Genomic DNA, 19,341 nt, shown 5'->3' on the forward strand with positions numbered 1-19,341 from the left:
TGGATGGGCTAGGAGGAGTACGAAGGCAGTCGCTCTGAGGAGCTACAATTCTGCAGGTGTAGGCTAGTGATCTTAAGACTGCTGCTACAGCTGTTATTGCTACTACTGCCATTACTACTACTGCTACTACTACTACTGCTACTACTTCTACTACTACTACTACTACTACTACTACTACTACTACTACTACTACTACTACTTAAAAATTAACAACATAACAATTGGAAATAATAATTAAACTGGAAAGGAAATAGTCCTACGCACAGGTCGAGAAAAGTGTTAAATTATTCTGTAATATAAATTGTGATGAAATTTATAGTTATTTTTTTTTGCAGAGGTGTGAATAATTATGCCTTTAGATGTGTTATAATTTTTTCATAAGTCTTTCTTAATTGTGCGGTATATTGAACAATTACATAGCGCGATCGTGAGAGAAGGATGGTGCCGCTATCGATTTCACATTAACCGAAGGGACCGAGTAGGGTCGCTGTGTAAACTATGCAGTTGCCCTTGCTTTACTACTCGACCCAAAAATATGTCGTGTCACGGAGTCCAAGAACATGACACTCAAACAAACATCCTTGCTTGCTCCAGAGTTCAGTCTTCCTCTGGATGTTGTCTCCACAACCAGATAGTGAAGGAGTACGGCATTAATTACATTAATGCAGCAGTACTTGTAATCATTGGAAGTTACAGACGTTTGCTCCTTTCGAAGATACAGAACATTCTGAAATGATGTAGGGGATAAAGTAGTGGCAGTACCAGTACTGATGCTTGGTTCCGGAAATTATATTATAAACAGAATAGCATTGTAAATAGCAAATACCGTACTCATCTATTAAATTTGATAGAAAACTCATCATCATCTCCTGCGTTCAAGAATTCAATAATTTAGTACTTTTCCGTGATAATTCTTATGCTCTATTTTAAGGAACACTAGACATAACATAGTAACGGCATCCCCTGATCATTTAGTCACCGTAACGCAAGACATAACTTAATATGACCTATACAGAACAAGAAACACAAGTCTAGTCATAATTTTAGGAAAGTAAATTTCCATTTATTTGCGGGGAACCGAAATCTAGTCTACTGAATTCATTTGGATTACAGCAGAGGACTGAAAGAATGCAAGAAAATAAAACAGAATGTCATCAAAATCACTGCAAGTACCAAGCAAGTAATGCAATATTACATCGAAAAGACATAAATATCGGAAAACTCAGCGTTGTAAGTACATTTTTATTTATTTTAGTAGGTTATTTTACGACGCTTTATCAACATCTCAGGTTATTTAGCGTCTGAATGAGATAATGCCGGTGAAATGAACCGGGATCCAGCACTGATAGTTACCCAGCATTTGCTCATAATGGGTTGAGGGAAAACCCTGGAAAAAACCTTAGCCAGATAAATTGTCCCGACCGGGAATCGAACCCGGGCTACCTGCTTTCGCGGCCAGACGCGCTAACACTTACTCCACAGTGTGGACTTGTAAGTACAGATCATGACGAGATGATAATGGTGATGATCATGTTGATGAGGAAGAAGTAAAAGAAGACGATAGCCATTGAAAAATTCATTTTACATTGTCTTCTGTGAATATAACCACTGGGGATAATTTTTGGACCGTGGTCTACAATGATGGTTTTTTTTCCGAAATTTGAGAATTTCCTCATATGAATTTTTGTCCACCGCTGTGGAGTCACGGTTAGCAGGCGAACGCTTCTACCGCTTGAGCTACGCCGGTGATCTTTCTTGACCAGACATAGTGACACTCCCGTTGTATGAGCCCAGCACGACGTCAAGTCTTGCTTGAAACAGCATAGGCCATTTATGTTATTAACGGGAAAATATCCTTGTCCTAGGAGAATTCGAACTCGCTTAAAGTGCGCCTGAACAGTTTGTACACCACGACCGACACTTTATTTAAATAGAAGTTAAAATCAAATGTTATTATACATGCTTATATTTTAAATAGTCTTTATTAAGCACAATGTGTACAACTTTTAGCCATTTGTATTTGTTCTGGAGGCCTGGCTCAGGACCTCGCAAAGTCAGGGTGATTGTAGAATATTGGTGGAATGAGGATGACGGTGAGAGGAAACGGGGGAACTCCGAGAAAAATCTCTCGCGCCCGCTTTGTCCACTAAACATACAGATGACTAGAGAGCGGAATTCAGGCAAAAACTATTTTTTTCTTGATACATACAGGCTTAAGATTTAATATTTACATTTTTCATGGAAATATAGGTAGTATAAATAAAGGGGTTTTGTAGTGCCTAAAAATGTCCATTTCGACGTTAGTGCCTATTTTTAAGTTTTTTTTTTTTGCATCTTTTTCGTAACTGTTTACTGTTTTTCTTAACATCCTGTACCGTTTACATTCCAAGACGGATAACAACTCCTTCCTAGCAATGAAAAACACAATAGAGAAGTACCTCCGGGCCACCCCTTCTCATTCTTACAATCTTTCAATCCTAAAATTCCAACTATCAGTCGGCCTGGGTAGCGTAGTCGATATAGCGCTGGCGTTCTGTGCTCGAGGTTGCGGGTTCGATCCCGGCTCAGGTCAATGGCATTTAGGTGTGCTTAAATGCGACAGGCTCATGTCAGTAGACTTACTGGCATATAAAGGAACTCCTCCGGGACAAATTATTATTATTATTATTATTATTATTATTATTATTATTATTATTATTATTATATCTTCCTTTGTCAGAAATTTAACAAAAACTCGCTGGGTTGTACCCGAATAAGCATTCTCTGACAGATAACAACCCCTTCCTTTTTTCTCACCATTTGTAAGTACAGCAGTGAGCGACACATAGCCACAATAGATGCTAATCATCTACTGTGAAGCAGACTATGGAAATGTGATTGGTGAGTGAAAAACACTAACTTAAAGACAGAATGTCTTCATTTTGTGTATGTATGTGTACCCTTGTAAAAATGCGAAATGTATGGAAGTTTCTTTTAATCCTAGAATTTTGGATTCAATAAATGTTGAATGTTAGTGACATTGTTTAAAAAAAAAAAAACTTTTTTATTTTATAGAGCGTAAATAAAGGAGTTTAAAAGCCTATTTTAGGCGCCTAAAATTACGCTCTCTGCAGATGACAAACATGACCTTATAAGTAATAACCAAAAGTTTTTGTGCAATGATTACGATACATGTTTCTAATTTTTTTTGTATGTTGTTTTCTGAAGCGTCCAGTTGATCTTTTTTCGTTTGCTTGTATTTTATAATTTGTCTCGACATGCAATTTTCTGCCATCCTATCTGAACGGAATTATTCTAGTTATCTCTTTGCGGTGTGGTTTAATTTGGTGCACTCTGTTATCGACCTCAGAAGATACAGGCCTATCTTTGTTGTTTTTTTTTATCATAGAGCGTTCATGTCTTACTGCCATACAGTATAAATCCTAGGTAATAAGCTAATAAGATAGTCATTACTAGACCGCGGAACTTTATGCACTAAAAAAGAAGAAAATCTTCATGCAACTCTGCAGTAAAACATGCTTGAGGTTTAGTTTGATAATAATATAATAGGTATATGAAAATAATGTAAAATAATAATTGTCTTCATTTTTTCTTTTTCTTTAAATTTAGTCTACTAATTACTAATTGTACATAAATATTTGAGTTCATACCTTTTTAACTTTCTAATCTTTTTGAAACTTTCTTCGCCTTTATTCGTGGAACATTTAACTTAATTTATTATTCAAAAATATGGTATATTGCAGACTGCATTGGCGCTCTCCTACAAGGCGCAAGATGGCGTAGACAACAAAAATAAAAATGGTAACGGACATTTTCACGAAACAGGTGCCCACTTCGACGTGACACTTAAAATTATTTAATGTCGGTAGGAAATGCTTTCTTGTAATTAGGCAACAAACTTCATGCACTTTGCACACCAATGATATAAATAGGATACCATGTAAACATTTTTTTCCAAATTCCTTAATGAGATATAGGTTGCGGCTAAACTTGTAAACATATTGATCATGCGCTGGTTCTTCGCTTGGTTGTGCAGTTAAATTGCTTCTTGTTGAAATGAAAATTTGCAATCCAAGTGACTTCATTGTGTTTAAATAGCCTAGTTTCGGTTCTACGAAATCAGAGTGCACATTGTCGCAGCAATTTCATGACCTCAACAATATGTGACTTCATTGTCGCAGGTGTTTAAATACATTCGGTTTTGGTTATATGAAATGAGAGCGCACTATCAGGAAGCATCCAATATCGTCGCAGCAATTTCATGACCTCTACATTGGTTTTATATTTCTTGAAAATTATTTTTTATGGCAATGAAAAATGTGAAATTAGATAATAAAGCGGGGAAAACAAGAAAAGATGTTAATATATGTATTCAAATATGCAAAATAAAAACATATAAGGAAAAAAACACTCGAAATATGCATTTATGCAAAATCAAATTGGCTTCATTGGAACATAAAAACCGTGATCGGCAAAAATCCATTTTCACTTTTTCAATATGCCAAATCAGTAAAAACATGCAATTGCATGAAGTTCCGCGGCATAGTCATTACAGAATAAATCTGCGATGGCCTATAGGGGGAAAAAATGTTTACGTGATATCCTATTTATATAGGCCTATGCCTATATTCTTGTCTTGCTTTCCTTTTTATTGTCTGGTAACCGTATCGTGTATTCTTCAAAATTATTGTGTAAATATTTTTATCTCTTTTCTATTATACTCGTAATTTATGTGTTTAGTCTGTATAGTTTTTCGTGTTTAGCTTATGTAGTTTGTTTATGTGTTTAGTTTGTAAGTATAGTGTAAGCTCTCTTGGACTGGCTCCCCAAGTGTAGTAGACTTTCAGCTCGCCCTACACTCCTGTAGAAGGCCGTTGCCCTTATGGGATTTCAGGCTTTTCATATTCATATTTAATTATTCTCGTACGTTACAATAATTATGTGAAATGCTAAAGTGAGAGATATGATCCACTGAACTATCGACTTTGTTACTTTTTTGTGCTTGATCAGTAATCTCGAATATAATTATTTTTGTTTTGTAGCATCGGAAATTAAATTGTACGATGTGTCATATGAACATTTCCTTATCATTGAACTTGGCCTATCTTTAATTTTGCAGCTGGAGTTACTTCCTCTAAGTTTGTCTGCTGACTGCTGCTTAAGGTTTTGTAGGAGTTCAGTTAAACACTGCCGAGAGACATCCGCCCTCCTCCCCCTCCCCATGAGTCCTTGTAATGGCGTTTCTTAATTAACTTACTTGTTAAATTTTGTAATACTGAAATTCGCATTTAGCGAGATTAATCCGCAAACTCCGCAGAACTTTTCAAGTAACTTTAAGAGTCGATTCTGATAACCATGTCTAAATTAACATAATACTCGTTATTTCGTAAATCATGGCTTTAAACTTACACATACATACATACATACATACATACATACAATACATTACATTACATTACATTACATTACATTACATTTAGACAGACATACTTTTTGACTCACTACCTTTGAATGACATAGGAGTAGTGGTGATTGTGGTGGTGGTTAGCCTAATATTTATTTAACGAAAGTCTTCGATTATCGAGTGTTTAGTGATTTCTGATCTATTTGCGAGCATGCTAGTTTGAGAGTTCAGATCCTTTCCTTAGCTTTAACATGATGCCCATCCGAAGCAAAGTTGTTCGGTTGGTTGGGCTGAGGCTGGCTTGGATCACAGATGGACGTTCACCGCATGCTTTTATATTTTCATTAATTTGCATTGTTCTGAAGATTGCCTAACCCGTAAGCGCTCTTGACTTTCTTGTCAAACATCGAGTGCAGCGCTTTTAAAAAGCGAACTAAAATATGTAATCAAATGTTAACTGTTATGTTTTATTTAACGATGCTCGCAACTGCCGAGGTTATATCAGCGTCGCCGGTGTGCCGGAATTTTGTCCCGCAGGAGTTCTTTTACATGCCAGTAAATTTATTGACATAAGCCTGTCGCATTTAAGCACACTTAAATGCCATCGACCTGGCCCAGGATCGAACCCGCAACCTCAGGCATAGAAGGCCAGCGCTATACTAACTGCGCCAACCAGGCCGACTACATATACATAATCAGAGGTTTTGTGAGTCAGTTACAGTGCGACTGGCACAAATGATACAAAACGACGCTCAAGATCTCAAATACTCTGATGGGAAAACGATTACTTATTTTCGGAGGTAGAAAATGAGGCAGTGAAAAGTTATTATCACTATTAGAAAATTCAATTTAGAGCGCCGTTATAAAACATGCCATATTAGACATTGCGGAGATGTAAGAGTGGATCGTGAAACACTTCTGAATGATCTTCGTAATGATAAACTTGGGATAGAAGTAATTTTAACCCTACTTTATATCGTGAATATGTTATGCATTATTAGAGATATTTCTTTATTTTAATGTCTTTTCCAAAGAAGCGTTGGTATCAAGCATTTTGTATCAACAAAAGCCGCCCTAAATAAGGGTTCAATAGATCGGCCTACTAATCAATTCACAATGAACAATGATTAAAAACAATTATGTATGTGATAATTTGAAAGAAAAAAACATTAAGATAAATGATAAGAAAACATTGGAAATCATTTACAATAAACGTTTCCTGGGTGCAAATGATTACTAATTATAGCTAAGGATGCTATACTTTGTGCTCTTTTTAAGTGTGTCGACATTTTTTAGGTCCTGTTAAGACATTTAAATTAAAAAAAAGTGTCTACAGTATAATTAATTTCATTGTTTCGACTATTAAATGACAATGGAGTTAGATTAGTCAACTTTGCCACATCGAAAAATTTAATTGTCAAAAGTACAACATTCCCCCATAAGGATATACATAAATATACTTGGACTTCTCCAGATGGATTGACACACAACCAAATAGATCACATCTTGATAGATAAACGGAGACATACTAGTATAGTAGATATTCGAACTTTCAGGGGTGCAGACTGTAATTCTGACCATTATTTGGTGATTGGAGAATTAAGAGAAAGATTATCAGTAGCCAAGCGAGTAGAGCAGCAAGTTAATATTACTAAATTCAATATTTTGAAATTAAAGGACGAGGAAGCTAAGCAAAATTATCAGGTCGAAATTTCGAATAGGTTTGCCACTTTAGAAAGTTCCGACGAAGTTGAGAAAGAATTAGATGTTAATAGCGTGTGGGAAAATATCAGAGATAGTATCAAAATTGCAGCTGAGCAGAGCATAGGTTATTATGAAACTAAGAAAAAGAAACCGTGGTTTGATGAAGATTGTAGCATGGTAGTAGAAAGAAGGAAACAGGCAAAATTGAAATTCTTACAGGATCCAGTTGAGGAGAAGAGAGATAATTATTTCAATGAAAGACGGGAAGCAAGTCGTACACTTAGGAATAAAAAGAGAGGTTACTTGAAGGAAAAACTGAATGAGGTAGAAACAAATAGTAAGAATAAAAACATTCGAGATTTATATAAGGGTATAAAGGAATTTAAGAACGGATATCAGCCAAGGGTAAACGTGATCAAGGATGAGAATGGTGACTTGCTTGCAGACTCTCCATCAATCCTAAACAGATGGAAAAACTATTTTGCGCAACTACTAAATGTACATAGGCCAAATAGAAATGATCGGGACGAAATTGAAATACAAACTGCTGAGCCATTTATACCCGAACCCACACTTTCAGAAGTCGAAATTGCGATAGAAAATCTGAAAAAGTACAAGTGTCCAGGTATCGATCAAATTCCAGCAGAATTAATACAAGAGGGTGGAAGTGCATTATATAGCGAAATTTATAAACTTGTACTTGCTATTTGGGAAAAGGAAATTGTACCAGAACAATGGAAGGAGTCCATAATTGTGCCTATTTTTAAAAAGGGGGACAAAACTAACTGTGGTAACTTTCGAGGAATATCACTTTTGTTGACGTCGTACAAAATTTTGTCCAATATTCTTTTGAGAAGATTAACTCCGTATGTAGATGAAATTATTGGGGATCATCAGTGCGGTTTTCGGCGTAATAGATCGACTATTGATCAGATTTTTTGTATTCGACAGATAATGGAGAAAAAATGGGAGTATAAGGGTACAGTACATCAGTTATTCATAGATTTCAAAAAGGCATATGACTCGGTTAAGAGGGAAGTATTATATGATATTCTTATTGAATTTGGTATTCCCAAGAAACTAGTTCGATTAATTAAAATGTGTCTCAGTGAAACATACAGCAGAGTCCGTATAGGTCAGTTTCTATCTGATGCTTTTCCAATTCACTGCGGGCTAAAGCAGGGAGATGCACTATCACCTTTACTTTTTAACTTCGCGCTTGAATATGCTATTAGGAAAGTTCAGGATAACAGGCAGGGTTTGGAATTGAACGGGTTACATCAGCTTCTTGTCTATGCGGATGACGTGAATATGTTAGGAGAAAATACACAAACGATTAGGGAAAACACGGAAATTTTACTTGAAGCAAGTAGAGCGATCGGTTTGGAAGTAAATCCCGAAAAGACAAAGTATATGATTATGTCTCGTGACCAGAATATTGTACGAAATGGAAATATAAAAATTGGAGATTTATCCTTCGAAGAGGTGGAAAAATTCAAATATCTTGGAGCAACAGTAACAAATATAAATGACACTCGGGAGGAAATCAAACGCAGAATAAATATGGGAAATGCGTGTTATTATTCGGTTGAGAAGCTCTTATCATCCAGTCTGCTGTCCAAAAATCTGAAAGTTAGAATTTATAAAACAGTTATATTACCGGTTCTTCTATATGGTTGTGAAACTTGGACTCTCACTCTGAGAGAGGAACATAGGTTCAGGGTGTTTGAGAATAAGGTGCTTAGGAAAATATTTGGGGCTAAGCGGGATGAAGTTACAGGAGAATGGAGAAAGTTACACAACACAGAACTGCACGCATTGTATTCTTCACCTGACATAATTAGGAACATTAAATCCAGACGTTTGAGATGGGCAGGGCATGTAGCACGTATGGGCGAATCCAGAAATGCATATAGAGTGTTAGTTGGGAGACCGGAGGGAAAAAGACCTTTAGGGAGGCCGAGACGTAGATGGGAGGATAATATTAAAACGGATTTGAGGGAGGTGGGATATGATGATAGAGACTGGATTAATCTTGCACAGGATAGGGACCGCTGGCGGGCTTATGTGAGGGCGGCAATGAACCTTCGGGTTCCTTAAAAGCCATTTGTAAGTAAGTAAGTTTCGACTATTAAAGCTACTTATTCATATACGTAATTTCTTTATCTTTATATGCATCATCAAAACAACTCGCTTTTCCTTAACCCATTCTCGAGTGTTATGGCACTGCTTCTGCTGAAAATTTGTTCCTCGTGCATGAAATACGTATGTACGCTTATTCCGTCTTGTAGGGTAAACATTGGTAATTTCGTGATAATTTCATGAAAACTAATTTAAAATGCAAATGTGTAAATATATCCTTATTCCGATTTTTTCATCTAAAAGACGATAACTTGCTGTACAAATCTGGAGACATAAAAAATTGGATACGTTCTTGAATATGTGCCAAAAACCACTTTTACAACTTAAGCTGAAAGGTTGGTTATTTCGTGATAACCTTGGTAATTTCGTGATATTGCATTGATAATTTCGTGAGAGGTAAAAGAATTGTGGAAAAATTCATTAAAGACAAATGAAATTCTCATTTATTGTTACAAGAGTTCAAACATAGTAATTCCGTCTAATATTCATAGCAAGAAAACATAGAAATACATATCAACACATAATAAGAATGAAATCAAAGTAAAAATTGAAATTGAAAAGGGATCTTCTTTGCCCTGAAAGGGTGAACACTTTTATTACGGACTTTACTATAGCCTATATTACTAGGGTAACTCCAAAAGTAATGCATAACGTTTGTTTAAAAATTATATTTTTATCCTACAGCTTTGCTATTTTTACAGAATGTAGATGCATCTTTAAGGAACAAAATGTCACTTTTCCACGTAATCCCCGTCCCTTTCAACTGCCTTACGTAACCTAGGAACGAGGGCCTGTAGACCAGCACGGTAAAAGTCTGGACCAACACGTCTGAGCCACTCTTTAGCAGCGTGCACAAGGGAGTCATCTTCTAACCTCGTTCTGCGAAGGGATCCTTCAGTTTACCAAAGAGATGGTAATCGCACGGTGCCAGTTCAGGACTGTAAGGCGGATGTTTTAGTGTTGTCTATCCGAATTTTCTGATCTGGTCTGTGGTCTTGTGACTGACATATGACTGTGCGTTGTCGTGCAATAGTAGAACATCCTGCTTCTCCCGATGTCGTCGAACACGACTCAGTCGAACTAGAAGTTTCTTGAGATTTGCAACTTACTCGTCAGAATTAATGGTGGTTCCGTGTGGCATGATGTCCACAAGCAAGAGTCCTTCTGAATCGAAAAACACAGTAGCCATAACGTTTCCTGCCGAAGGTGTACTTTTGAATTTCTATTTCTTTGGTGAATTTGCATGATGCCACTCCATTGTCTGCGTCTGTCTCCGGTCCAAAATGGTGGAGCCATGTTCCATCTTCTGTCACAATTCTTGCAAGTAAGTCATCTAGCACTTATCATTGACACTTAGCATGATAACAATTCAAACAGAAGCTGCACTGAACCCATTGCGTCTCCGTTTTCTTTTTTGTTAATACATCTTGTCTTCAGATTTCTAAAATTCCTATTGTAATACAATTTTTAAAATAGTATAAAATGTAACACTTAATGCTCAACAAAATTTCTCCTCAAACAGCTAAGATTTCTATCAGTAAATCAAAGCCTATATGGCGACTACAGATCTATCTAAAATTCCAAAAACATTTCCTAAAATTTCATGAAGATACAATAAATCTTTGTACCAAATATCATATGCTTACCTTTAGTAATAAGTCTGTAATGTAATTACAAACATCCACAAAATTTGTACGCCTGAGAAGTCGACGCAAACTTGCTCTCTCCAAACATAAAAGCTCACTGAAGCAACTACAATAGTCACACAAAGCTTAGCTGCATGTTTCTGGAAACTGGACAACATATGCAATCCCTTGGCGAAAATTTGGATCTCGTAACACCATTGGTTAGTTCACAAAAGAGCAAAGAAAAAGTATCACGAAATAATCACTGCCACGAAATTACCAATGTTTACCCTACAATGCAGAAATCTGGCTATCACTGACTTAGATTTTATTGCTATGATTAGGTACGTAGTTGATTTTCATTTTCTACAGATATTACTCGCAGAGCATCCATGTTGCTGAAAAAGAAAATAGTTTTTAGCATGTCGTCTGCTTATTACTGCGTCCCGTGTCTAGCCTAGAATATTTAATGAATTTTGTTCGTACCCAACATCTATAAGTAAATTTATCAGAGAAGTGTGGACACCTAGATTTCGAAAATCACGGATTCGCGAAATACGGTTTTTCAGCTAATAAACGTAAAAGCTTTGTTTCAAGCCCTTCCAGGTCAGAATATCGTTAAGTTGAAATTCAGGAAATAATGTGAAATTTTGTGGGTATGCGAATTTTTTGTTTTAGCACGAATTTATCCGAAATTAGTTTTTTCAAGAGATTTGTGTGTGTGTGCGTGCGTGCGTGCGTGCGTGCGCGTGTGTGTGTGTGGTTTTTTTTTACGAAATTTTAATTCAGAGTGCCCAAAGGTTGAAATTTATGTACAAAATTTTGAATTTCATATCCAATCCAGAATTTTAATCTAATATTGAAACCAAATTTAAAATGATGTTATTTTAAATATAGAGTAGAAATAGCCTAGCCTGATAGCATTGTGATGCCTATTAGTTTATTATTATTTTTTTTTTACAATTCATTTTTATATTTCAATATGCCTGGTGAATTATTAAATAAGTATATAATAAATTTTCAATCTTAAGACATATCAACTTGCAAATGTTTATTTGCTAAAAAAAGATTTTATATATATATATATATATGTATATATATAACTCGTATATATTTTTTGCACTTATTATCATTTCTCCATCTCAATTTTCAGATGAAACACATACATAACACACGAACATCAGCTACGCAAATTATCGTATATCCTACGACTTTCCTCAACTAATGATTACTCTTAAAATATCTATTTTATCAATCATCATTATAAATTTTAAAATTTTAACATTATTGACAAATTTTAATCATAATTGTATATTTTATTTGTAACATGAGCTATATGTATAAAATATCCGTCCAATTCAATTTCAAAATCTAAAGATTATATCAATAATTATCCTGTATTATGTCATATTTTACATAAAGCTCATGAATCTCATGTATTGCATACATACTGTACATTGTTCTTTATTCTTTGTTATTTGCATAATTTATTATTATAGTCCAGATTATATGTTTTTTGTTATATCTGAAGATGCCCCAAACGGCGAAAACGTTCTTATATTTTATTAAATAGCAAATAAACATTTGCAAGTTGATATGTCTTAAGATTGAAAATTTATTATATACTTATTTAACTATTAGTTTATATTTGCCACACACAGGATGGCAATCTATTACACAAATAATTTCTCTACACAACATGTAAGTGCCGATGAAAAACTCTAAGTATTGTTAAAAAGTACAAAGAACCATAAGATTCCCTTGATGATACAGATCTCTAGTAGAAATTATGTAGCTGACGAGAGTAAAAAAGTTGTATTTTTGTAATGTGAAATAACATCTAATTTGTCCTTTGTGCGAAATAGCACCGAAATTATGCAGATTTTTATACCGATTATTCAAGATTTTTATTCATCGTAAATTTTGATCCTTATACATACAATTTAGTAGTTTTTACCAAAATTTGGTGCTATTTTTTAATCCCTGCATCTGATGATTTTCATCTTTGATCGATGTGTTAATCCCGCGGATCACATTAGCTACAACTAATTGTCTAGCTTGAACTCAGTGAACTACTTTCTCAACAAATGTAGTCTATCGTTGGCTTTATCCCTGGGCACGAATGTAAAATTTCTAAGACTTCGGATGAGAACCAGAACTACTGAGATATTTTTAGTTCTGTTGTTGACTAAGTGCATACACTGATACATGGAATGCGTTAGAATATTTGTTTAATTGAGTTTGTTTTTATTCCTTTCTTTACAGTTCTACTCAGCGAACCTATTGAAAACGATGACCTGCAGTTCAAGACACTCAAGATAACAGACTTCGGACTTGCCCGTGAGGTGTACAAGACAACGCGTATGTCAGCTGCAGGAACCTATGCCTGGATGGCACCAGAAGTAATTAAAACATCAACATTCTCTAAAGCCAGCGATGTCTGGAGGTCAGTAAAGAGATACCAAAAACAAATATTATGTCACGTGTCTTCTTTTTAGATCCATATTTATTTGCTTTTCTATCATGGCTGTATATGTTATGACATGGATATAGATAAGAATGAAGAGCAGTCTGTGTATTTCTTATAATTTTGTTCGAAACTTAAGAAGAATTGTTATAGTCCACATTTTGCTTAAGGAGAGGTTTAAAGATACTAACTGACAAATACAGAAATTTTGACTCTTTGCAGTAGTTATTAATCTTTTCTACTTAATGTGGTGTTTATTTTATTAAAATATTCCAATATTAATATACCGGTATTTAATATATATTTTTAAATATTAGCGCATTTATATTCTCAAGAAAACATTACACTAGTCCAAAAGGTTCTAAATTAATTTTGAAATGTTGATTTTTATTATCTGAATATAAGGATCATTCTGCTTTTTTTTGGTATTCGATTATTAAAATATTCGAATATTTAAAACAAATACTTGTGCATTTCTATTCTTAAATAATGTTTACTTTAAATGCAATATACTCAAAAGTGATTTTTTTTCAACCTACGTATATGCCCCATTTTCTCAAAAACTGTTACGTAGCGTACATTTGCATGAAATTTTTACCGCATAATTCAACCAGTAGGCCTACTGTGATGTTGTGCATGTACTTTTGTTAAACTTTCATAATGTAGTTAATTTTTAAACAAAATGTCTGAAAAAGTATCTAAAAATAGGTCTATTAAAAGTAATATATTTCTTCTAATCAATATTTAAAAATTATTGATGACCATTGTATTAAACAGGAATGAATAAACGACCTGTAAAAAATCACGTTTTAAACTCAATAGGTTCAGAGATAAAGGAGCATGTATATACTTTTTAACATTGATAAGATTGGGTTTTAAATCTCCTCTTAAACTGGACATCTGAAAAAATTTTGGTTTTGTTACTAAAATGCTCGATAGTTGTGACATTTAGAACTTACAATACATCTACCATTGGAAACTTTTTTTTTACATGGAAGGTAATAGAATCTACAAAATTTCACGTACATAATCAATGTCATTGGCATTGGATTGATATCTTGCATTACTACTGCACGGTATTATAATTTAAAATATAAAGAAGATAATAATATATCCTAATACATATCTGTGATTAAGTTAACATTCGTAAGATACGTACGTGTAAAGTTATCACTATCATAGGCCATGGAGGCCCAGAAGGTAGCGGCAGGTTAAAGCTCCCATCTTTGCAGGCAATCGGCCTTAGTAGCAGTAGGAATGGCATCTGTGTTTGTTAAGTTATAATGATCCAGTTACTATTCTTATCCATTACGTATAAAATGCATGCCTCACTGACAGGGTACATACAAGGTGGAAGTGAAATAATCCTGCAGCTTTCCAGAGCGAATTGTTCATGTTGTATGTGACAAAAAAGTGTAATACCATATTGGTGGACAGTTCATAGTTTTCTCAGAAAAAATATTTAACCTCTCTTATTCGGTAACTATTACGAATAGAATTGTGATTTTTGTCCATATCGATAGAAAATCTAATAAAGAATATTTTTTTTCCTCTGGCGTATTTCCATAGCGTGGACGGTTTTCGTGTAAATTTAATTGAAAACCTAATAATTTCAAGCCTCTGAACGATGCAAAATTCCACACCTGTGGAGTAACGGTTAGCGCGTCTGGCCGCGAAACCAGGTGGCCCGGGTTCGATTCCCGGTCGGGGCAAGTTACCTGGTTGAGGTTTTTTCCGGGGTTTCCCCTCAACCCAATATGAGCAAATGCTGGGTAACTTTCGGTGCTGGACCCCAGACTCATTTCACCGGCATTATCACCTTCACTTCATTCAGACGCTAAATAACCTGAGCTGTTGATAAAGCGTCATAAAATAACCCACTTAAAAAAACCATGCGAAACAGATTGCAACACTGCAGTCATAGAGAGAGCGATTCACCTAGTGGAGTTTTGTCAAGGTCAGTAGTACGAGGGGGTTGTGGCTCGCGTAGCAACCATAGCAACTGCCTCATAAAAAAATAATGTACGAACTACAACCTTGGGATACTTACGTACATAATTTACAACGTTCTTACGTTCAATGTTAAATTTAAGATACTATACGTAAAATCCAGAACTCTGTGTACAATATGTTCGTATTGAAATAGATTCATACAAGCGGTTTACTCCAGAACTGTAATATTAAACATGCTTATTGAAAAATATCTAATTAGCTAATTACATAATATTGTTTTCCTCCCACACTATTGATATTTTTAATGTTTTTAAGTATGGAAAACAGGTTTATAAACATTAGATTTTTTAAAATCACTGAAATTACAGTCATTACCTCACACTTCAAATATTGCACAAGAAAATATCTACTTCGGTCGTAAGTATTGTACAGCACGGACACAGATTACAGCCAATGCTTTTAGTATGTTTATTATGACAAGATACTAACAACTAACTTTCGAGCAATCGAACTCTCAGCTGAGCTGTCAATCTTCGGGCCACTATAGAAAAGTCGAACCACGGCTATCGCAAATTCAATCTATGGTTTAATTTGACATGCCTGATCTAGGGAGACAGACCTTAGTTCGTTGACCTTTTGCGAGAAGAAAGACCATTGTGTTAGCGGCGATGTTGACAGAGTGCTGGAACTTCAAACTTAATTTTCTAACTAACCTTACAGTTAATCACAAAGTGTAATATAGGTTTTCTATTCATTTAAGTGTACCCTATCGTCCCTTTCAAGCTGCAGGTTTATTTCACTTCCACCCTGTATGTTTGAATTACAAATTGTGATGAAGTGTTTATACTGAACTTCTAATACAAAACTATTAATCGCTAGTAATTTTTATTTTACTTGAGAGACCCAGAAAAATAAGGGAGACTTGAGACCGTAATAAAATAAGGCGAAATAGAAAATATCCCAGAAAATACAGTAGAATTGGCAACTCAAAATAAAGCAACCAAAATGGGTGCAAAGAGAGATCGTTTAAATAGATGTTAGTAAGCGCGATGGTGGTAAAAAACTAGAAGACAGCACGACATACCTGCTTTTTATCTCAATCCATAAACACTTTCATTTTGTTGTGTGCCGATAAGCTGCTATTATGAACTGTAACAATTTTGTTGGGCCAAACCAAATAGTAAATTCATAATACACCATGAGGCTAGGTTTTCATTACATATTGTCAACATAATGCACTGACATCTGATGATGATGATACATAAGTAGTATCGAAAACGTTAATGTTATAAAAAAACTATTTAAGAAGATAAGCACAGGTGGTCCAACAAAATTGTTATAGTTCAATCCATAAAGAAATGATACGATTTCTAAGAAAGGAACTAGGAATAGTACTTGTATTCACAAGGAAAGTCGATACAGTTGTCTGAATCGTCGAGTGAAAAGTAAAAATAAAATCAGAATCCAAATCCTGTAGTACCTTTATTGATAAGAAACAGCATATGAAGACAGGGTCTTAAATTTACCTACTTGGAGTAATGAACTAGAAGTTCACTTCCTTATAATAAATTAATCGAATTGAGAGTACATCCATATCCTGAATGTCTAAGATATTAATATGTCGTCTCAAAAAAGGAGAGAAAGACGATGTCAACCTAACAGGCAGATTAATTAATTTCGATAACCATAGATCAGAACAGATAGACAAGTCTAAAACCAAAAGATAATGGTAAACGTTAAGCATTTCTCATTTCTCAAATCATAATTAGTAAATTATTATAGAATCAAATTTTTGTTCCATTTCATTTGTAGTATCTATAGCTATGAGTAAAAGAAATACTGGTGAAGTATAATCAACACATTTTATAAATATATTCTTTCTAAGAAATATACCGTTCCCCAAAGAAAGGATGGGCTATGATCTCTCTAGCGCGATTCACATAATAACATTCTTTATCAGTGTTTTTGAAACCAAAAGCCTGTTGTCTCTCCGCTTCGTCTCAGTGGCTCATATGGTTAGTATTTAGTTGTAGTTGTTAGTGTTGTTTAAAATCATTTCCTTGATGTTTATTGTTTAAAACATTTTAAATTTAGTTGTTACTATTAAAAAACACAGCATTTAAAATGATATTATAAATTCTAAATTATACTTATTATTTGTTTAGAAACATGTTATTGAAATAAAGCCGTAAATTGAAATTTTTCTGCATTTCATTTACGATTGCAAAGGGAATAAAATAAAAAAAATGTATAATAAATCATCTTTGGTCAATTAATTTCCTTTGTTATAAACAAAATAAAAATTAAAGAATTTCTTTCATTTACTTATCAATCTATCTCTGCTACCTGTATCGTTTCGAAACTCATAAAAGAACATTAGATTCATTTTTAATAATAATAATAATAATAATAATAATAATAATAATAATAATAATAATTTTCTATCATATTTACCATCTATTATTTACATACAACACACACATTTTTCTTGCAGCATATCAAATGAGATTCAGAACGAATGCCAACAACAAACCAAATAGAGTGAATTTAAATAACACAGTTACGCTTTATCTTCTGTATCTGTGCTCTGGGTCTCCAATCATGGACAGTGTCTGTATCTGGGGCTTCGAATATTCCAACTGCCTAAGCTTTCTTTGGGTTACTGTACACAGGGACATCGCTAGGGGGGTGCGAAAGGGTGCGCAAGCACCCCATAAAAAATCGGAGCACCCCTTTCCGCACCCCAAAGGGCAATTTATTAACAAAATACTAGGCATAGTAATAGTAATTTATTCACCATAAAGATCTTTACAAATCATGGCTTCGTCAATCTTATTTCTAAGTCTTAATCTAGTTTCTGATTATTTATACTATAGATATATTTATGAATTTGTAGCTTTGTTATTGCAGGACATCTGCTGACATGATTTAAGAAGAACTATATCTAAGATAGTATAAAATAATAATAATAATAATAATAATAATAATAATAATAATAATAATGTTAACAGCAGTAACGACCTATATGCCTTCACAATTACACATGCAGTTTCATGCAAGGTCTAAAGACCTAAGACATAAATTCCTCTACAGTATATGGCATATGATGCAGCAGCAACCTGTTGACCATGCTTTTAAACTTCTTTTGCTTACTACTTATTATGGAGCTTGGAATTTTATTATACATATTTATGCCTCTATGTAAAATACTTTTAAGACTTGTTGTAATTCTGTGAGTGGACAGATGGATATGACTTGATGTTCTTGTTTGATACATGTGGTAGTCTGAATTCAATTTGAATTTTGCTTTGTTTTTATGAATGAAAGACATTGTTTCTAGAATGTATATACAAGGCACTGGCAGAATTTCGAGTTCCCTAAAAATTTCTTTACTTTGCGACCTTATAGGTGCTTGTTTCATAATTTTTATAATTTTCTTCTGTAGCTTAAAAATGTCCGTAATTTTGCTTGTTGCGCCCCATAATGGTATGCCATACTGAATCTGGGAATGTATATAGCCAAAATATATAGATCTGAGAACTTCATTAGATTAAATTATTTTGAAAAACAAAAACAAACAAACAATTTCTTGGATGTGAAAAAACTACGTTCCATAGTGTATCGTAATGGATGTGATGAGCAATAATAATAATAATAATAATAATAATAATAATAATAATAATAAACAGATGTATAGTATGCGCGCAAGTGCATGAAAGAACATTTTGGATTTTATGTACCACATTTTTACAGCTCGCACCCCATTTTTAAATCTCGCACCCCATCCGCACCCCCCTTGCTCTGATCCTGGCGACGTCACTGACTGTACATAATATTATTTTTCTTTGGGATACAATTCCATCCCATTAGAGGTCCCAAAAGACCCTTAAGATTTCGGGATATTAAGACTACTACCTCACCAACAGCCATTGAATAATAGTAGGGATGTCAGTCCTATGTGCTTTCCGCATTTGCCTCCAAGAAAATACAAGGTACTCATTTCTCTTAGAGGCTGAGCGAACTTCAGAGCCATAGTGCGGCTGTAA

The 19,341-nt window shown here is 34.4% G+C and overlaps 1 protein-coding gene across 2 annotated transcripts in view; it reads left to right on the forward strand.

Moving 5' to 3' along the window:
- The window catches only part of LOC138703357 (mitogen-activated protein kinase kinase kinase 10-like), a 230,202-nt gene that overhangs the window by 135,186 nt on the left and 75,675 nt on the right, over positions 1-19,341 (forward strand). For both annotated transcript variants that reach the window (XM_069831159.1, XM_069831160.1), the window contains exon 2: positions 13,141-13,321. In XM_069831159.1, the coding sequence (XP_069687260.1) occupies positions 13,239-13,321 (83 nt within the window). In that variant the 5' untranslated portion in view covers positions 13,141-13,238. The remainder of the gene's footprint in view (positions 1-13,140; positions 13,322-19,341) is intronic.

This window comes from Periplaneta americana, chromosome 7, assembly GCF_040183065.1.
Source record: "Periplaneta americana isolate PAMFEO1 chromosome 7, P.americana_PAMFEO1_priV1, whole genome shotgun sequence".
NCBI classification, from domain to species: Eukaryota; Metazoa; Arthropoda; class Insecta; order Blattodea; family Blattidae; genus Periplaneta; species Periplaneta americana.